The sequence below is a fragment of the Mastacembelus armatus genome, chromosome 13 (assembly GCF_900324485.2).
Source record: "Mastacembelus armatus chromosome 13, fMasArm1.2, whole genome shotgun sequence".
Classification (NCBI taxonomy): domain Eukaryota; kingdom Metazoa; phylum Chordata; class Actinopteri; order Synbranchiformes; family Mastacembelidae; genus Mastacembelus; species Mastacembelus armatus.
This window is the reverse complement of record NC_046645.1, coordinates 17,904,965-17,926,220: the sequence shown is the minus strand read 5'-3', so window position 1 is coordinate 17,926,220 and position 21,256 is coordinate 17,904,965. Positions and strand designations below refer to the sequence as shown.

The 21,256-nt window shown below is 41.9% G+C and overlaps 1 protein-coding gene across 4 annotated transcripts in view; it reads left to right on the top strand.

The window, feature by feature from the left end:
• The window catches only part of cuedc1b (CUE domain containing 1b), a 42,705-nt gene that overhangs the window by 16,903 nt on the left and 4,546 nt on the right, over positions 1-21,256 (top strand). For 3 of the 4 annotated variants that reach the window (XM_026321570.1, XM_026321587.1, XM_026321579.1), the window contains exons 5-10: positions 7,775-8,030; positions 8,895-8,960; positions 11,386-11,478; positions 14,233-14,326; positions 14,798-14,856; positions 19,443-19,512. In XM_026321570.1, the coding sequence (XP_026177355.1) occupies positions 7,775-8,030; positions 8,895-8,960; positions 11,386-11,478; positions 14,233-14,326; positions 14,798-14,856; positions 19,443-19,512 (638 nt within the window). The remainder of the gene's footprint in view (positions 1-7,774; positions 8,031-8,894; positions 8,961-11,385; positions 11,479-14,232; positions 14,327-14,797; positions 14,857-19,442; positions 19,513-21,256) is intronic. The other variant, XM_026321594.1, reaches the window with a different exon arrangement.

Sequence of the window (21,256 nt, the reverse complement as noted above, 5' to 3'; positions counted from 1 at the left end):
CCAATACTGAACTAGGTCTAATCCCTCCATCCATTTTCTTCCGCTTATCCGGGGCCGGGTCATGGGGGCAGTACCCTAAGCAGGGATGCCCAGACTTCCTTCTCTCTGGTCACTTCCTCTAGCTCTTCCGGGAGGACACAGAGGCATTCTCAGGCCAGCTGAGAGACATAGTCCCTACAGCGTGTCCTGGGTCTTCCCCAGGGCGTCCTCATGATGGGACATTCACAGTACACCTTCCCCAGGACGGTGTCCAGAGGGCATCCTGAATAGATGCCTCAGCCACCTCAGCTGGCTTCTCTCGAAGTGGAGGAGCAGCGGCTCTACTCCGAGCTCCTCCCGGGTGACTGAGCTCCTCACCCTATCTCTAAGGGAGCGCCCAGCTACCTTGTCCAGGAAACTCATTTCAGTCTCTTGTATCTGAGATCTTGTCCTTTCAGTCATGACCCAGAACTCATTGAGAGATTGAGATTGACCAGTAAATTGAGAGCTTTGCCTTTCAACTCAGCTACTTCTTCACCACGGCAGACTGGTACATTGACTGCATTGCTGCTGCCGATGCACTGATCTGTCTGTCAATCTCACGTTCCATCCTTCCCAACACTTGTTAACAACACCCCACATTTTATATTTTTTTATGTTTTTATTTAGTAAAATATGCACAATGTCATCATCGCTTAATGAGGAATACATTTTTTGTAGCATGACTTTTTAGAAGCCGCAGCCGCATATTTGCATCGCGTGTGAATATCTATGAAGCGTTTAAATCACTTCTAAATTTTTCACTTTTTTTGTGATATTTATTTGCGTTGTTCCTGGTGTGTAAAGGCCTTTAGTCCGGTGACAAGAAGGAGTTCATCCAGGTAGTGTATAGAGACTTGCTGATAGATGTAAGCAGCTTTTGGGTCCCTTGTTGTTGTAAATTATTATAATAATAAATAATTCTGCCAGTCATTCAGCCTGTGCTCAGTGACATGTTTACAAATGGCAAACGCAGAATCTTTTAAGCAGGCACATACGTAGCGCTAAACTTTATCGAATGAGTTTTGATTTAAACTATTCCTCTTAAACATAAGTATCTAATACTTCTATGGACAACTTCAGACTTCAGCCTGTTAGGAAAGTTTTTCATTAATACATGGACACTCTGGCACCAATAAAAACTCGACTATTTCTTTTACCCGCTCTGCACCTTGGTATATACCTGAACTACATCAACTGAAGTTAAAAATCACCGTCCTGAGCGCCTTTACAGAAAAAATGGGACTAGTAATCCATAAGGACATATACCATACCCATTTATTACAATACAAAGAAGCAATATCCAATGCCACATATTTACCACCCACATATACTGACACTCTGTAATAAATTCATTGGCTTCTTTAATTCTAAACATTCATCACCAGCTGCCTTCCTACTGCAATTCATCACACTGCTTACTCTGTACACCTCTCTCAACAGCTATATCTCCACTATCCAATTTTCAACTTCCAACAATGGCTGAAATATCTTCTCTCATATCTAAATCCAAACCATCCACCTGCCAGCTTGATCCCCTGCCAGCAAACTTTGTGAAACTCAGTCTTCCGTCACTTTGCCCCTTATTACTAACATCATTCACTCCTCCATTACCACAGGTTTCATCCCATCACTCTGCAAATCAGAAGTTATTACTCCTATTTCTCAAAAAACCTGGCATTGATTTAAATAACTTTCAACCAATTTCAAATCTTCTTATTTTAAAAAATTCTGGAAAAGACAGTTGCATCACAGATCCATAATCATCTCACCCTCAATAACCACTGGCTCGTAACCACTTCACAGTACAGAAACCACCCTAATCATAATAACAAACGATCTTCACATAGCAGCTGACTCTGGACTCCTTACCATATTCATCCTCCTTGACCCTCACAGCAGCTTTTGCCACTATCTCCCACCATATCCTTCTCAACCGTCTAGCATTCATTGGCACCCCTAACACAGCACTTTCCTGCTTTACTTTATACCTCACAGACTGTTCAAATAAAGAATTATAAATAACAACCCTCTCCTGTTAATAGTGGCACAGCCCTGGGGCCACTCCTATTCATCATTTACCTACTTCCACTTGGCAATATATTCAGAAAAAATAACATCCATTTCCATGGATGATGTTCTCCAAATCTGACAGCTTTTCCATTACCATAGACAATTCCACCATACCTCCCTCCCCTTAGGTTTGGTGTCATCCTCAACAGCACCCTCTCCTTGACAGCATGCATAAATAACATCACCTCCACAATATCACTGTCTTCATCCATCACTCACCCCAAACAGCACAGCAATTTTGGTCCATGCCCTCGTCACATCCCAACTTGACTACTGTAACTCTCCTTTTTGTTCTACCACACAAATCCCTCCATAAACCTCAACTGTTTCAGAATGCAGCTGCTCATATCATTTCCAAAATCCCATTCACCCCATCCTCAAATAGCTCCACTGATTCCCTTTTCATTTCCGCATCGAATTTAAAATACTGCTTCTCACTTTTAAAGCACCCCATAACCTGGCACCCCCTTACCTCTCAGATCTCCTGAACCCATACACACCCTCCCATACACTCTGCTCCTGCACGGCCTATCTCCTTTCCATTCCACCTGCCCATTTATCCACCATGGGGCTCAGGGCCTTCAGCTGATCTCTCGACTCTGGAAATCACTAGAAATCATTTGACTCCATCTCCACATTCAAATCTCCTTTTAAAAACCCATCTTTTCAAACTCGCCTACCCCTCATAAGTAGTGCATTGTATTTTCTGAATATATTCAGATATAATATTTTTATTGTTTTTGTTGCATTCTTGTTTCTCTTTTTAAGGTGATCTTGAGTGTTTTTGAAAGGTGCCAATAACTAAATTGTATTATCATTATTATTATTATTATTATTATTATTATTATTAAGAATACAGCATACAACTAAGGTTTGTTGCCATTCCACCCTCTAGCTGAATTTTAGGAACGAAATTTGTTAGCCTGGGTTGTTTTAGTCATTCTGGGAATCACCTTCTATTCTAGCTACAATAATATTTCTGGGATATTTTTTGAGGATCCTGTCAATATCGTCATATACTTCCTTGTCATTTCTCATTAATTATAAGTAGTTGTAGTTTTCATGCAGAAATAGAATGAAATCAATTGAATCAAGGCCAGTGGTACATTATTTAAGCTATATGAGCTATTGATAAAGCATTAATCACTATCAGCATAAAAAAATAGTGGCTGGGTAAATTTGCACTCTACAGGAGGCACAGAAGTGAAAAACTTGGGGTTAACTTGTTAGAAAGAAATGAAGGAAAAAATATTAATAAATAAAAATACTGAATAAATTCAAATAAGTAGCATGCTAAAGAAAAAGAAAAGGGAATGTATGGCCACTAGGAGGCAGACCATGTGTTTTTGGTATGAGACGGAAGGCAGCATGTGCAACCAGACAGAGCACAGAGTTACATGTTTATAATGGTCCAAGCCAGTTATTAAAGACTTCATTCAAAACGTTGTTGATGCATCTATTCGGGTGCAATGACAGAACATGAGCTCAAAAAAAAAAAAAAAAAACAGGTAAAAAATTGATATACAGTGTAATCGTATAAAACAAAACTTCGCAGGTCTGTATAGGCCTTCAGATGATGGAAAAAAACTTCACACAGACAAAATACAAACTGAGATGACACCCTTCTTCACACCTGTGAAGATGACAGAACTTTGTGGTTGTCCACATTTGTTGTCTTTTGGGGTCTTCCAAGTCTTTTGGTGTTGCTGAGGTTGCCAGTCTATTCCTTAACAATTTCAAAGTGTTGTTTTTGTCACTCTTTGTTTTTAGTATCTCACTGGTGGGTTTATTTAGTTTTTTTTTGTTTTTTTTTTTCTCAGCCTACTGATGACCCCATGTTGAGTGTTTCAGTGAACAGCTACCAAATACAAATGTAACACTCAGAACCAACTCCAGACCTTTTATCTGCTTGATTTGTCCTGGATTAACTACAGGGTCTTTTTGTAAGGAGTTTCTATGTTCTCCGTGGGTTTGTTTTTTTTATCTGGCTTCCTCCCGCAAGGCTTAAATCCAGAATATCCTTGCTAAGGTCCATCCATTTTCTACCGCTTATCCGGGGCCGGGTCGTGGGGGCAGTAGCCGAATCAGGGATACCCAGACTTCCTTCTCCCTGGACACTTCCTCCAGCTCTTCCGGGGGGACACCGAGGTGTTCCCAGGCCAGCCGGGAGACATAGTCCCTCCAGCGTGTCCTGGGTCTTCCCCGGGGCCTCCTCCCGGTGGGACATGCCCGGAACATCTCCCCAGGAAGGCGCCCAGGAGGCATCCGGAACAGATGCCCGAGCCACCTCAACTGACTCCTCTCGATGTGGAGGAGCAGCGGCTCTACTCCGAGCTCCTCACCCTATCTCTAAGGGAGCGCCCGGCCACCCTGCGGAGGAAGCTCATTTCAGCCGCTTGTATCCGCGATCTCGTTCTTTCGGTCATGACCCAGAGCTCATGACCATAGGTGAGAGTAGGAACGTAGATTGACCGGTAAATCGAGAGCTTCGCCTTCCGGCTCAGCTCCTTCTTCACCACAACGGACCGGTACACCGACTGCATTACTGCTGCCAATGCCCCGATCCGTCTGTCAATCTCACGTTCCGTCCTTCCCTCACTCGTGAACAAGACCCCGAGATACTTAAACTCCTCCACTTGAGGCAGGATCTCTCCCCTGGCCTGGAGATGGCAAACCACCTTTTTCCGGTTGAGTACCATGGCCTCGGACTTGGAGGTGCTGATTCTCATCCCAGCCGCTTCACACTCGGTTGCAAACCGCCCCAGCGAACGCTGGAGATCCTGCCTCGATGGAGCCAACAGGACAACATCATCTGCAAAAAGCAGAGATGAAATCCTGTGGTCCCCGAACTGGACTCCCTCCGGCCCCTGGCTGCGCCTAGAAATTCTGTCCATAAAAGGTAATGAACAGAACCGGTGACAAAGGGCAGCCCTGCCGGAGTCCAACGTGTACTGGGAACAGGTCTGACTTACTGCCGGCAATGCGAACCAAGCTCCTGCTCTGTTTGTACAGAGACCGGATAGCCCCCAGCAAAGAGCCCCGGAACCCAACCAGTCCACATGTGTTTTGTGGACTGGTTGGGTTCCGGGGCTCTTTGCTGGGGGCAAACTCCCATGAACCCTCGAGCACCCTCGAGAGTGTGTAGAGCTGGTCCAGTGTTCCACGCCCAGAACGGAAACCGCATTGTTCCTCCTGAATCCGAGGTTCGACCACCGGCCGGATCCTCCTCTCCAGCACCCTGGCATAGACCTTCCCCGGGAGGCTGAGGAGTGTGATCCCTCTGTAGTTGGAACACACCCTCCGGTCCCCCTTCTTAAAAAGAGGAACCACCACCCCGGTCTGCCAATCCAGGGGTACTGTTCCCGAACGCCACGCGATGTTGCACAGGCGTGTCAGCCATGACAGCCCAACAACATCCAGAGACTTGAGGTACTCGGGACGGATCTCATCCACCCCCGGTGCTTTGCCACCGAGGAGCTGCCGAACTACCTCAGTGACTTCGGCTTGGGTGATGGATGGATCAGCCTCCGAATCCCCAGCCCCTGCTTCCCTTATGGAAGACGTGTTGACGGGATTGAGGAGATCCTCGAGGTATTCCTTCCACCGTCCGACAATATCCCCAGTCGAGGTCAGCAGCTCACCACTTCCACTGTAAACAGCGTTGGTAGAGCACTGCTATCCCCTCCTGAGGCGCCGGACGGTTTGCCAGAATTTCTTCGGGGCCGACAGGTAGTCCTTCTCCATGGCCTCACCGAACTCCTCCCATACCCGAGTTTTTGCCTCCATCACCGCCTGGGCTGCAGCACGCTTGGCCCTGCGGTACCTGTCAGCTGCTTCGGAAGTCCCACAAGCCAACCAAGCTCGGTAGGACTCCTCCTTCAGCTTGACGGCATCCCTTACCTCCGGTGTCCACCACCGGGTTCGGGGATTGCCGCCACGACAGGCACCCGAAACCTTACGGCCACAGCTCCTAGCTGCCGCGTCGACAATGGAGGTGGAAAACATGGTCCATTCGGACTCAATGTCCCCAGCCTCCCCCGGGATCTGGTAGAAGCTCTCTCGGAGGTGTGAGTTAAAGACCCCTCTGACAGTGGGTTTGGCCAAACATTTCCAACAGACCCTCACAGTACGTTTGGGCCTGCCAAGTCTGTCCCGCTTCCTCCTCCGCCAGCGGATCCAACTCACCACCAGGTGGTGATCAGTTGACAGCTCTGCCCCTCTCTTCACCCGAGTGTCCAAGACATGCGGCCGAATGTCAGATGACACGACTACAAAGTCGATCATTGACCTCCGGCCTAGGGTGTCCTGGTGCCATGTGCACTGATGGACACCCTTATGCTTGAACATGGTGTTCGTTATGGGCAAACTGTGACTAGCACAGAAGTCCAACAACAGAACACCACTCGGGTTCATATCGGGGAGGCCGTTCCTCCCAATCACGCCCCTCCAGGTTTCACTGTCGCTGCCCATGTGAGCGTTGAAGTCCCCCAACAGAATTATGGAGTCCCCAGTAGGAGCACCTTTCAGCACCCCCCAGAGAGATTCCAAAAAGGCCGGGTACTCAGCACTGTTGTTCGGCCCATAAGCCGAAACAACAGTGAGAGACCTATCCCCGACCCGAAGGCACAGGGAAACGACCCTTTCACTCTGGGGGGAAAACGCCAACACGTTGCGGCTGAGCTGGGGAGCTATGAGCAAGCCCACACCAGCTCACCGCGAGCAACTCCAGAGTAGAAGAGAGTCCAGCCCCTCTCAAGGAGCTGGGTTCCAGAGCCCAGGCTGTGCGTGGAGGTGAGCCCGACTATCTCTAGTCGGTACCGCTCAACCTCCCGCACAAGCTCAGGCTCCTTCCCCCCCAGTGAGGTGACATTCCATGTCCCTAGAGCCAGTTTCAGCATCCAGGGATCGGGTCGCCGAGGTCCCCGTCCTCGACCACTGCCCGATCCACTATGCACCGGTCCCTTATGGATCCTCCTGCGGGTGGTGAGTCCACAGAAGGACGGCCCCACGTCACTCTTTCGGGCTTTGCCCGGCTGGGCCCCATGGGGGGAGACCCAGCCACCAGGCGCTCGCCTACGAGCCCGAACCCCAGGCCTGGCTCCAGGGTGGGGCCCCGGCTTCGCCATGCCGGGCGACATCATGGTCTTCGATTGTCGCTCCATAAGGGGTCACTGAACCGCTCTTAGTCTGGTCCGTCACCTAGGACCTGTTTGCTTTGGGAGACCCTGCCAGGGGCATATAGCCCCGGACAACATAGCTCCTAGGATCATACGGGCACTCAAACCCCTCCACCACGATAAGGTGGCGGTTCAAGGAGGGGATAAGGTGGCGGTTCAAGGAGGGGTCCTTGCTAAGGTGACAGCAATTAAAAACCATTCACAAATGGCCAAATGGGGTTAATCATGCCAAAGAAGGAGCTTCTTTGATGAGAACTGCAACATCTTTACGAACCTCAAGCAAGTCCTGTTTAACACTTCAGTTATAACAGTAGTAGCAGTACTACCAGTTCTACTACTAGTATTTTAAAAATGGTAAAAAAAGAAAAATAAAATTACAGGTATCAGCGTTGCCAATAGAAGTCATTTCTGAACCTTTAGTTGAAGGAACATTTACACAGATAGATTATTGGTAGCTTTGATGAATTTCTGATAATAAATGGTAATTTCTCCTATCTTTACCTTAGCACGACTGTGAATCCCAGCCTTCATCATCATTGTCATCGTCACTCAACTCAACAAGCCAATGGAAAGGCCAGGCTCCTTCACAGTCTGGAGCTGCAGGGACAACTGGTGGTTCAGGTTTGACAACTGGAGCTAGAGATCATGACAAGAAACTGAAGCAGTATCTGGAAGATGAGCGCGTTGCCCTTTTCCTACAGAATGAGGAGTTTATGAGAGAGCTACAGCGCAACCGTGAGTTCCTCATCGCCTTAGAGAGAGGTATGGTTTTGTACATTTGGCTCATTATCCACAGAAATTCTGCTCATAATGTCAACTTAAGTTCAGTTTAAACAGCTATGTTTCGTAGCATAATATTGTATACAGGGTACTATGCTGCCTAGACGTGCTGCTGGAATATGATGTTTTCAATTTGTGAAGTTGGAACTACGAGTGTGTTTTGTTCAGCTGCTTTTATTGTAGAAACGAAATGAAGAATCGCGGACTTGTACCAGTTAAACAGTAGCATGTTATTAAAAAATGCTGTTAAGTGTACATAGAGAGCACATTAAAATTGTATAAAAAAAATCAACAGTTAACAATAGCCAAACAGTTAATAAAGGAACTATTTACCGTTCGCGACAAATCCTGCGTTGTTCTCCACCATGTTGAAAACGTCACAGGTTATCCCAACTCCGCAACTTGCGTATCAATATTATTTCCCAATTCCCCAGTGGAAATTACGACGTGCATTCACGTGCATTTTCCAAGTTGGACACTCATATTTACCATAATTGTGAAAGCACGCGAAGGCAGGGTCAGTCCCTGGAAATAATACAGTATTAAAACATTCACATTTAATGTTATGACATACAGTATTTTAGAGTTAATATTATATTATTATATATTCTAGAGCTAGACAGATCTACCAGATGTGATGTGGCACACAGTCATGTCACTGCTACTTTTGTGTACAAAAATACCCTAAGCCTTTGCCTTTGGTGCCTCTGTTACTATATTTTCAGTCAACTTTTTAAGTCAGTGCCTAACAGAAAGTGGTCAAATTGAGGAGGTATTTTTGCACTTTTGGAATTGAAATTATAGTTCCTCATGTCAGTGATCATAACATTTGCTCTCTGTTTTTAGATCGTTTGAAGTATGAATCCCAGAAAACAACATCCAGTTATCCATCTAGCACAGAGAATTCCACAGGTAGATATCACTTATCAAGCTTCCTCTGTCAAGCTATTTGCAACTGTCTTTCTGCACTGAATTATACTGAATACTGGTCTTGGTGTTTGTGTACAGACTGTGATGATTTAGTGTACAGGCTAGGGCTGCAACAAACGACTATTTTAAAAATCAGTTAATTGGACATTTCACTGGTCTACAAATTTTCGGAAATTATCGACCTCTGAGATAAAATGTGCTAATCCTTATATATTGTGATTAGATGAATTTGAAAACAGGTGATAAAGCTGCTGGTTGGCAAAAGTTTTCAAGATATTTTATCATAAAGATTTATAATTATCTATACACAGATGACAAGGGAGAGGGGGTGCCTGATGATCATGATGCCTCATAACTTTTTGACACAGAGCAGTAGAACAATGGAAATAGTGCCACATGAAAGTTTATAATTTATCTACACTTTGATACTAAAGATTATTAACTAACTCTAATTTATTGGTCTTTTATTAGCAAATGTCAAGGTGTTGGTGCTGATTTTTGTGAATAACTGGTCCAGGTGTGGTTATCCACTTTGCTTTCTATGTTCAAATTCTCAGACAATTAGGACACATCAGCAGTTGTTATATCACATGAAAGCTTCTAAATGTGTGATGAATAATACAAGACATTAGTTACTTTATAACCAAATAGATGTTTCATTTGCTTTTTTGTGTGTCAAGAGCCCAAATGTGAGGATAGGACTCATTAAAGGATGCTAAGATACCAGTTCTACCAAAACAATTTCTGATCTGCAGAATACATTAGGCCAGATAATCCCTTTTTAACATATCAGCAGTAATCTGTGCCCTGGCAGTTTGGAAGATAGAAAGTGCTGTTTAGATATCAAATAAAGGTGCAACCTTGTCGTTTAATCTTATGGTAGATCTTGTGTTCTGTAATTATCTGACATTACTCGCATTATTATTTCATAAGCTTTAAAACTATATAATTTTGAGGTTGTATCTTAATAGATACAAAAAACACAAAAATGGGACCAACCCACCCATGATTTGGACAGTTGAAAAAAAGCATATAAATGTTACATGAAAAAAAAATGAATGGAAATTTATGTTATTGGTATCAATAAAATGATAAATTTATAATAATTAGGACAGCATCATTCTCATTGCTTTATCACATTTTACAGAAAAGTTATGGAGCTTAATCACACACCACTCCTTCTAATTTTGAATTATTTTGATGCAATTTTAACCTGAAGCTGTATCTTGGAAACTGGAGCCAGTTTATTAGTGACCTAATTCTGGTCACATTTATCTACTTTCATTTCCGAGACTTTCTCCTTGTAGACCAGTGTTTTTGATTGTTTAATCACACTTTCACAAAAGAATATGAAGAAATTTGGTTTCAGCATTTTATTGCCAAAATATGAACCTTAAACAAGGAGTTCACAACATGTGATCAAAAATAAAGTGTGTGATGACATTTAAACAAATATTACATTTTGTTACAATGTGCTTTCTAGAATTTCACGCTGAAAGCAAAGGTTTGTGGCACATTAACCCTAATGAAGTGACATGTTTTCATACATGCACATGAACATTGCTAGATATTGTTAATGTAAGAACGCATTTGTCTGAGGAACACAGACCAGACATTACCTGAACATTTTCCTAAGTGCTCCCTTGTAAAAAGTCTGCTGTACAAAGGCAACACTGCCCCTTGGTGAAATTAACTAGATTTTCTCCCCATGTGAGACTGCGTCTCACTCAGATAATCTTCCTCTGTGTGCTGCATGTCTGGACATGATTCTCATGACATTGTTTCCCGTTTTTGCCTTAAGCAGGACAGAGATAACAGCTTAAACAAACTTCCATATATAGGCTACAGCTGCCTTTTAAAAATTCACTAAATGCGCCAGTGGAAATATAGACATGAACCCTTAAAAACACAAAGGTTAATGGTGACATGGGTCTCATGCCTGTGTGTTGGAGTTAGTATTGACATTAGATAAAAGAGAATTCTGTCTGCTCAGGCAGATGCACAAGTTACTGTGTCAATTGGCCTGAGAACTGACTGGATAAATTATTATCTAACCACACAACAGAAAAACTACAGTAGAACAAGAAGGCACCACTGCTATCCACATAACAGTGTAAGACTTTTTTAATTGTGGGAAACGTGACTTTAACTCTTCTGCAGCTCTACCATTTTCCTCTCCGCAACTGCCCACCTTGTGCCATGGCAAACAGCTGCCTCACTAGACCTAAGTAAACAATAAATACCTTTGTTGCCAACTATTTTAAAAATCAGTTTATCAATTTTATTGATTCGTTGTTGCAGCCCTACCAGAGACATCATATTATTTGTTCATATATATATATATATATATATATATATTTATTGACTGACATGCACATGCTATTTACATAAGTGAACACTGTGCTAGTATTGCTGTGTGCAGAACAGTACTCTGCAGTTTCTGTGGAGGCCATCTCAGATGACGCCCTGTTCAGAGACAAGCTCAAACACATGGGAAAATGTAAGTTCCATTTACAATACAACTGCTTTCTTAAATAACTCAATGAGCTTTTCGGATAGAGGTGAAACAGTACAGAAAATTTACAGTTCAGTCATCTTTGGTATATAGAAAACCACATTGAAATAACATTTGTCATTTATTTAAAAATATTTAAACAATCAAGAGTTGCTCATTAGTATAACTTGCTGTTACTTAACAGTTAAGGCACTCAAATAATAGCATACTGTCCATCCATCAATCTATCCCTTATTTACCACTTATCCTCATACATCCAGGGTTGCAGGGGTGCTGGAGTCAAGAGACAAATCAGCTTGGACAGATCAGCAGTCTATCACAAAGCTGACACACAATGACAGACAAACATTCACACCCATGGGCAATTAGAGTTGCCAGTTCAGTTTCTCTAACCTCAAACTGCATGTCTTTGGAATGTGGGATGAAGCTAGAGTGCTCATAGAAAACCTTTGCTCACCTACCCACCAATGTCCTACCTCATTTAATTTTGCTGTGCTCAAGATGTAAGTGAGGGGATTATTATCCATGTATACTGTGAAGGTGGGTGTGTAATAAAGGTAAGCCCTAAATTTATCACAGATTGCTCACTTCAAGGCCAGGAATTCAAGCTTGCCGGAATGGAGATAATAGTATTTCTTAGCAGGTTTGAGTGTCCTGGAACCATAAGTGATGACACAGAGTTTTTCTCCCTGCTGCTGGTAGAAAACTGCCCCTAGACCTTCATTTGATGTGTCGGTGTGGAGGATAAAGGGCAAATTGAAATCTGGGTATGCCAGGATTGGTGGACAGGTCAACATATCAACAAAGGAGGACACCACAGCATTGTGTTCGGATGTCCACTGGACAGGTGTTTTGGAGGTTAGCTGATCACCATTTGTGCCCCTTTGCTTGGTGTTTGTTAGGTCTCTGGCTAGATGCACTGGGACTCTCTCGCACTGGGCTGATTAGTACTGGCCCTTGCATGGTGACATGTCCATAGTTCTTACTGTAGATCTGGAGATCAACATCTGCCCATCCATCAAAAGGAACATCTGTGCCATTAGCTGCGGCAACATGCAAAGGCTGGTCTGAAAGGAGGGACTCAAGATGTTGGTCGCTGGCTGCCCCTTTCCTGTGACCTCTCCCCATTTCCCGACATCTTCCTTTGCAGACAGCCAATGGCCCGATGCCCACAATTAAAGCAGTGGGGGCAACTCACCTTGCTTTACACAGTCCCTGCACCTGCCCCTCGTCTCAGCTGTGGGTACATGAGGGTGGTTAGTTGATGAGCAGGGGTCCGCAGGTGTTACTCTTTCAGGGGGGTCACCATCTGAGCTAGATGGTTAGTCAGTGAGGACACTTGTGCAGTAAGTTCAGTAATAGCAGCGCGGTTGGCCTCTAACTCCATGTCAACTTTAACTTGTTTGGCTAAGGCACTGTCACAGTCAAGCTGAGTCGCCGGTCAAGTTTTGCTCATGCCGATGCGTCTCAGTCTGTCTGCTTCCTCACTAGTGGACTTAGTGATTTGCGCTAAAAGAAAGTCATCACTAGTTTGCAGGTCATCAAGTAGGGGTTTGAGAACATATCTGACATAGTTGTTTTTAACATTCAAACCCTGGTACAACGTGTAAATAAATGTACTCTGCACAAGCTTTCTGTCATAGTTCAAATCTGCACCAGGCTGTTGTGACTCAAAAAGAATGTGCTGCTTTAAACCCATGGTTCTATACAGAAACTGCCGTGGGCTCTCTTTATCTTGCTGGTTAGCGTTACTTAACTCTTGGGAAAGCTCAGGGCTGTTTTTGTCTCTAATATGAGAGCGGAGAAACCTCTTTAACTCATCAACAGTTAAGTCATCTTTGTTAATTAATATCTCTTTGTAAACCTCTATTTGTTTACATAGGCTACTGTATGACATGTCAGACCCGAAAAGGTAGGTTTATCAGAGATCTGACACGTTGTCTCATACAGGAGACAACGCATCATACAGTCATTCTGACAGGAGCCAAAATGTGGTGGCTAGATGACCAGATGGCCAGAGCATCTCCCAAACTACAGATATTGTTGTGTGTTCCTGGTCTTAAGTGGTTAGTACAGACCAAAAGTTGTCTAAGGAAGGACAAACATTTAAATTCCATTTATACTTTATAAAAATGGCATGCCATGCTGCAGTGCAAATGATGAACAGTCGTGGGAAAAGTGGAAACTTACCAAGTGTGACACTTTGAACTGCTACTACTGTAGCTCTCTGTAAATGTGGAGGTCCATCCATTGTCAACATTCCCAGACTGGATTCATTCCCAGATTGCAATTGGGGTCATTTGTGTAAGGCAAGCTCAATGGACTTACTGAAATGCTTATGTGAAGGTAGTCCGAAAGTCATAACTGGGAAATTGTAATACTCCCACACAGTGGATCTAAATGTCAAGCGAGGATCCTTCAGGTCTCCTCTGTTATTTGTCTTTGCCATTCCCACAGCAGCCACTCTACATAACCTTAGCTAACTTGGCTCACCCATGCGTATGTTTAGGAATACCCCTACTAGAATGCTATAACTGTTAAGACAACAACCTGTGATCTGTGGAACCTGTAATCCATATTATCTGTTCTGGCAGTGTAAATAAGTATCCATAAATCGACTATTGTGACACTGAATTTTCTTGTAGCTAATAAGTATACAAACAGTACATGTACTCTTACAGCTCTACTTCAAGGTAATTTTCTACTGTAGCTATGACCTAGGATTTTTCTCACCTTCAGCAACAAGAAAGAAGCTTTTTGAAATTGCCAGAACTTTCTCAGAAAGGACAAAGCGGCGAAGGTCAAACAAGCGGACATTCCTGAAACATCATTTGTATCCTTTGGTTTACCCACTGGTGACATTAACATTAACATTTTTTTGCTGTAATTTAGTAAAGTAGCGAAATCTTCCTTACATAACACAATCACATGTAATTGAAAAGGTAGAAATCTTTTATTTCAACAAAAAAAGCCTTATGCCTCATTAACACCAAGTGATTCAGCACCAGTACTCAACCTTACACATTGTTGTGGTTGATGAGTACAATGACATAACATGCACGTTGTTTTGTCTTAGTGCTGTTTGTTTGTTTGCTGCTGGTGCAACAAGTGAAATCATTGGTGTTGAGGATGCATTTACATCCTTAAGTATCACATTATCTCCATAGAACAATTCCATCATCACTGTTATTGCTGAAGTTTCTGCTGCTTACATGCATCATCAGCCAAGGATTAGCCTTCATAGCTGTGATTTGTTTGTCTGCTTACATGAGTCCATGGTTTTCTCAACTAAACTCCTTTCCAGATTGGGTGCAGCCAACTCTACAGCAAATCTTCTAGACAGTGTGGAGGGAAACCTTTGTGGTAAGAAATGCATGTCATCCACAATGGGGCCTAACTGTTCTAGCTTAGTTTACATGTTCTTTCATACATAATTGTTTATATTCAGAGCAGTCTGTTAACACACCTTCATTAAAAGCAAGAGAGTGCAATTTGGTCTCAATTTTTAACTGATTGATTGTATTGAGAAAAACATTAAGTGGGGAATTTGAGTTGGATCAATTTTTTGTTGGATTTTTTTTCTGTAAGAATCTGGGCTGAATGATTTGTTAGAATATGTAGATATTTATCATTTTACAATGTTGTATTGGTTGTTTTTATTTACTTTGTTATTCAATGTGTCATTCAATGCCTTAAACTGCATCCTTTGTGAAGATAAACCTCAAATTCCTGTCACTATCCAATTAAAACCAAGTGAGAACTAATGAGAACATAAGGCTGAGCACCCTAAAATAGGGAAACACAAAAAGTAAAGTGTTCTAGACGCTAATGGCAGCAGGGATGAGGGATCTCCTGTATCACTGCAGTGCAGTGAGGTGAGTCGTCCACTGCAGCTTCTCTGGTCCATCAGGATGTTGTGAAGGGGATGGTCAGTGTATTCCAGGATGGCCTCTACATTTTTATGTGTGTATCTCTCCACCACAGCTTGCAGTGAGTCCAGCCTCATTCCAGTCACTGAACCAGCTTTTTGCACCAGTTTGTCTAGCCGCCTCACATTCTTCTGCTTTATACTGGCTCCCCAGCAGACTGCAGCATGAAACAGAACACTTGCTACCATAGTTTGGTAAAACATGTGCAGCATCTTCCTGCAGACATCTGAGGACCTAAGGTGCCTTAGAAGGAAAATAGCCCCTTTTTATATAGAATGTCAGTTCAGTGACCAGTCCAACTTATTGTCCAGGTGCACGCCTAGATATTTGTAGGCTGGCACCACTTCAATGTCCACCCCACAGCTGTGGCCTTTCTGTCAGATAATCTGTGATCCAGGAAACAAAGAAATGTCCACCCCCATCCCTTTGACCTTGTCTCTAAGGATGATTAGTTCCAATTTGTTCATGTTCACAAATCTATCTGGTAACTCAGATTTAAACCAATTTCGCTCTGTTTCCTTAATCCCAGTAATATTTTCCAGTCTCTGTTATAAGATGCTGTGGTCAGTTCTGTGTGTGCTATGTGAAATGCAGCAATAAGATCTAGCAGGACAAATTCAGAGACTAGTCCATTTATCTCTGGACCAGGAAGTGTAACCCAATACTATTTCATGACTTGACATTGACCTTTGTGCAAATCAAGATGTTGTCAATCCCCTAACTCCTCAAAACACTATTACTGAAGTGAACCACAATCTGAAGGAGATTCCAAAGTTCTGTTCTGGCAGACAGTTGGAGAGCTACAGGTTGTGCCCATTGTGTTCAGAGTCAGTGACAGTTCCTGGCACTTCTCTGGCTTCAGGCCACAGAAATTTTCTTTGTCTCTGAGCTGGTTTTCTCTCTCGCTCCTTTGGGATGGATCTTTCTTGATCTTTGGACTCTGGTTCATTGATCTATTTTGGACTCTAGTTCAGCTACGTGGCTTGGCTGATGTTGTAGATCACATGTAGTTAATAAACATCATTTCTGTGTTGTAATAGTGATTATATAATATTTGGCTGAGATAAAAGACTTTACCAGTCATTTGTCTGAACGTAATGGCTTTTTATTTGGTGCAGGGCTTGGATAGGCTTGCTGCTGGTTTAAAAAACTGGAGGAGGATTAAAAAATACATTACACTAAGAAAAACTTATGGTAATTCTGTGACATTTACAATTTAGAGAAGAATGAGTTATGGGTCATGGTATGGGCCTCAGCTGTCTTCTCCTATCTACACCAGGTCCCTTTTGTATACTTCCTGTGTTTGGGTGCAGTGATTTGTAAGATTGGTTCAACCTCTGCCAGCTTTAAGTTTGCATGTCGAGAATTAAAAACAAACTATAATGTCATGGAGGATTGTAATGATTTCCAAGTGAAATGTAGTCTGCATGTTGAAACTGCATTGTGTTTGAAATGAAAGCTGATGCATGTTTAAGTAAAAACCTTGAATATGCTTAAAACAAATGAGATTATAATAATGAGCCTTTATAATATTTGTCTATGCCATGCCTACATATCATTTATAGGCATGGCATAGGCATGGCATCATATAGGCATATCATTTGTTAAACCTACCTTTTCGAATACCCCTCAGATCACATTTCATGACCAATTTATGCAGAAGCTCTTAAGAATGGTGAACGTGTAGGAGGCATACAGCTCTTCAGCCCTCCCCCCACTTGGTGGCTCAGACAACAACTTAATATATCTAGTACCAGCATACAAGCCTCACATACAAGCAACAGTCTGCTACCAAGATATAATAGATATAATTAGATATACTAATCTAAACTGTTATAGGTACACAACTATTAATATGAAGTCATTAACCCTTCCATGCATAATGCAGTAATTAAATCTATAATCTGATTTTTTTTTTTTTTTGAACACACCTTTTTCAGAGTTCATCACATGTCCACTCAGGTGGACTGCATGTGTTTGCATTTTTAACTGAAAAAACAACTTCACAGAACAGAGAAAATATATATGTGAAACCTATGAAATAATATTTAAAATTTTGTTACTTATGTGTTTATGTATATGAACAAATTTTAACACTGTTCAGTGCAAGGCAAAATCCCTCCTACCTCTAAGCTACTGAGGGTTTCTGGCTTTCCGTTGGCCAACTTTTTCTTACAATGGATGACCAGGGAGTCACAGAATACTAGATGACACACTACCGACCACTATAGTGGGTGATATGCAACTACATAATCTCAACCCATGCACATACAAGAAAACAGCTTTTAAATAGCTGTCCACTATAGTGACCACTATGCATGAAAGGGTTAAGACATGCCCCTTCTGGACATTTTGAATAAGTTTATTTAGAATAAGAAAAGTGGACAGGGGAGATGGCTAATGTCATGACATGGATCAAACATAATGGTATAGACTGAATGGTAAAATCATCAGGTAACTCTGTGATAGTTGAATAGCTATATGTTGTATTGTTCAGCTCAAAATAAGACAGATATCAACTAAAGTCATGAGTGAAGTATTTAACTCTCAGCAGACATAGTTTTGTTCAGCCAGTTGGAGGAGGTCTCCAGGTTGTGGGTTTGGAGTAGAGGTATAGTTGAAGGTCTCTGCACTTCTATGCTTCAGGCCACATCCCTTGTCGACGAGCTGGTTTTCTCTCTCCGCTGTGTGTAGAATCCTCTCTGTCTTTGGTCGTCAGTCCAGTTTGAGCTGAATTGCCTGCTTCAGTTATGTTGCTTGGTAAATATCGTAGACTGCACCTAGTTTAACAAAATCACCACTACGTTCTTCTGATGATGTTTATATAATATTTAATTGAGGTAAAACTTCAGACTTTTCTACAAAAGGTTTTTTCCCTTTAAAGAACTTCATGCTTTGGATATGTCATGCTTCAATAGGCTTATTGCTGCTTTTAAAAATTACAGGAGAATTAAAAGTTTTAACAGATTTATGAAGGTATTCTGTCTTTTCTGTTAATTCTCTCATTTTTTGTATACTTTCTTTGCTTGGGCGTAGTGCCTTGCCTGATTGTTGAAATTCTGCCAGCCGTGGCATCTGATTGTTCAAGGCTCAGCAAGCTCCAACAGGAGATTCTGATTGGATTCCACATTTGCATGCTGGAAAAAGGTTGATGGCATAGTTTTGGATTTTGAAGGAAAGAATAATTTCTTTAAAAATTATTCCTAGAAATGGTTCATATCAGTGAGAGTACAGCTCAGATATAAATTATGTAACAGTGATAAGAATGTATGACAATAACATTTTACAACATACATGGCAAAAGCAGCATAGTCTAAGCAATAGAACAATATTGTACAATATGATAGAAATTATTTTGATTCAAACATGTTTAGCAATCAGTCAAATGCACAAGTAATAGGTAATTGACCACAAGGACTTATATTTTAAACAATACTTTAGCAATAGTTTGACAAGATGGAATTTTTCCAAGTTGAAGATCTTAAATTAGTTTAGTTATTTTACAAGAGATGTGCAACTAGAAGGACTCGCTAGCTGTTTTTTTTTTTTTTCAGTAAGTTGAGATTGAATGCACTTAATATAAAATAGTTCTTAGTTTGAAGCAAAATAGTTCTTGTCCTGTCTGAGAGTCGGGAAATCTGCTTTTTCTGGAAACTGATCAATAGGTTCAGCAGTATAAAAGTAGTTTTCTTAAGATGTTTCCTGCCTTCCTGACAGGTGTGCTACAGTACACTGAGCACCACTGTACTGGAGTCAAATTCCTTGTGTGTCCAACATACTTGGCAATAAATTTTGATGCTGATATAAACATAGTAACACTGTTGCCTATTGAATCTCATAATCATGACTGGGTGTGATGTTTTATACCTGTTACCATGTTTCTTATTAAATTGAATGAAGAAGCATTTGCAGCCCTGTGCCTTAGGATGGGCTGATAAACATAAATAAACAGGATTTGTATGCATTATGCATACACATGCATACATTACTATATTCATATATTTTTGTGTGTGTCTCCAGAGGAAGATGTCCAACCTGGAAAATCAAACACTCAGGAAGACAAAGAGCAGCACAATCAACCAATGTCATGGTAAGATACAACTTAGTTATTTCCACAGTAGGTTTCAAATGAGTCCTGTTAAAATTAAATAAAATTTAGTTCAGTTTTATTTGTACAGCACCAAATCACAATTTAATCATCTCAAGGTACTTTATAAAAAACAAAAAACCCAACAAATCCCTTATGACCAAGCACTTGGTGACAGTGGAGAGGAAAAACTCCCTTTAACGGAAGAAAAAACCTCCAGCAGAGCCAGACTCAGTTTGGGCGGCCATCTGCCTCGACCTGTTGGGGTAAGTGGATAGAGGAGAGAGCAAAGAACAGCAACAATAAACAACAAATAGACACGGCAGGTTTGTGGGGCCAGTAACTGCACATCAGCAATATACAGCTCCAGGACCAGGGACACCTGCAGAAGGTACAGAGAGAGAGAGAGAGAGAGAGAGAGAGAGAGAGAGCACAAAGTTAGTGACATAAAATGGTGGAATATACATGTGAGGAGGGAGGAGAGGGGAAGGGAAGGGAGGTCAGGGTTAGGGTAGGGGAGCTCATTGCACCGATGGAGAGTCCTCAGGCTTTCTAGGCCTAATGCAGCATAACTAAGGGATACCTGAACCATCCCTGCCCTCCACAATTATTGGCACCCCTGATTAAGATGTGGTAAAATTGGTCGTTATTGGGTCTTTCAGCAGGATAATGACCCAAAACATGTGGCAAAATCTACTAAAAAATGGTTCAGCAGACTTAAAATCAAGCTCCTCCAATAGCCATCTCAGTCCCCAGACCTCAACCCGATTGAAAACCTATGGGGTGAACTGAAAAGGAGAGTGCATAAGAGAGGACCCCGGACCTTGGATGATCTGGAAAGATTGTGTAAAGAGGAATGGTTAAAGATCCCTCTCTCTGTATTCTCCAACCTTGTGAGATGTTAGAGGAGAGTGCTGTCTTGTTGGCAAAAGGGGGTTGTACGAAGTATTAAGATCAAGGGTGCCGATAATTGTGGCACACGAGTTCATTTAAAGTCAATTATTTGTTAATGTTATTTTTGCTTTTTGCTGTATAATTGTACTTCAATTAAAGGTTGGATTTTTCTCTTTTTTTCTGAATTTTGGTTCTATTTTTAAAAGGAAAATGAATTTATTAGAAGCTTAAAATTCAATCTTAATCAGGGGTGGCAATAATTGTAGAGGGCACTGTATTTGCTATGTGAAATAACATTATTGATACCAGTCAGTTGTCTTCTTAAGATTTATTCAGATATTTACAATATATACAGTTGTGTGAAAAAGTGTTGGCCCCCTTCCTGATTTCTTTTTTTTTTTTGCATGTTTGTCACACTTTGTTTCAGATCATCAAACAAATTAAAATATTAGTTAAAGATAACACAAGTAAACACATCATGCAGTTTTTAAATGAAGGTTTTTATTATTAAGGGAAAACTAAATCTAAAACTACTTGGCCCTGTGTGAAAAAGTGTTTGCCCCCCATGTTAAAACGTAACTTAACTGTGGTTTATCACACCTGAGTTAAATTCCTCTAGCCACACCATTGTACATGCTGTTTACACGGGGGAAATGGAGGGAGAACTGATCAGAGAAATTACCTGAATTAAGGAATAAAACATTATAACAGTCTAACAGAAGGTTGTTTACAGTGGTGGAAAAGAAATCTTGAAATTAATTTATGTTCTGTGTTTGAGTCTGAGGTCTAAACACAGTTTAGGAGGAAGCTCTAGTAATTATGGAGACCAACTGAGATTAGTGTGAGACAACCA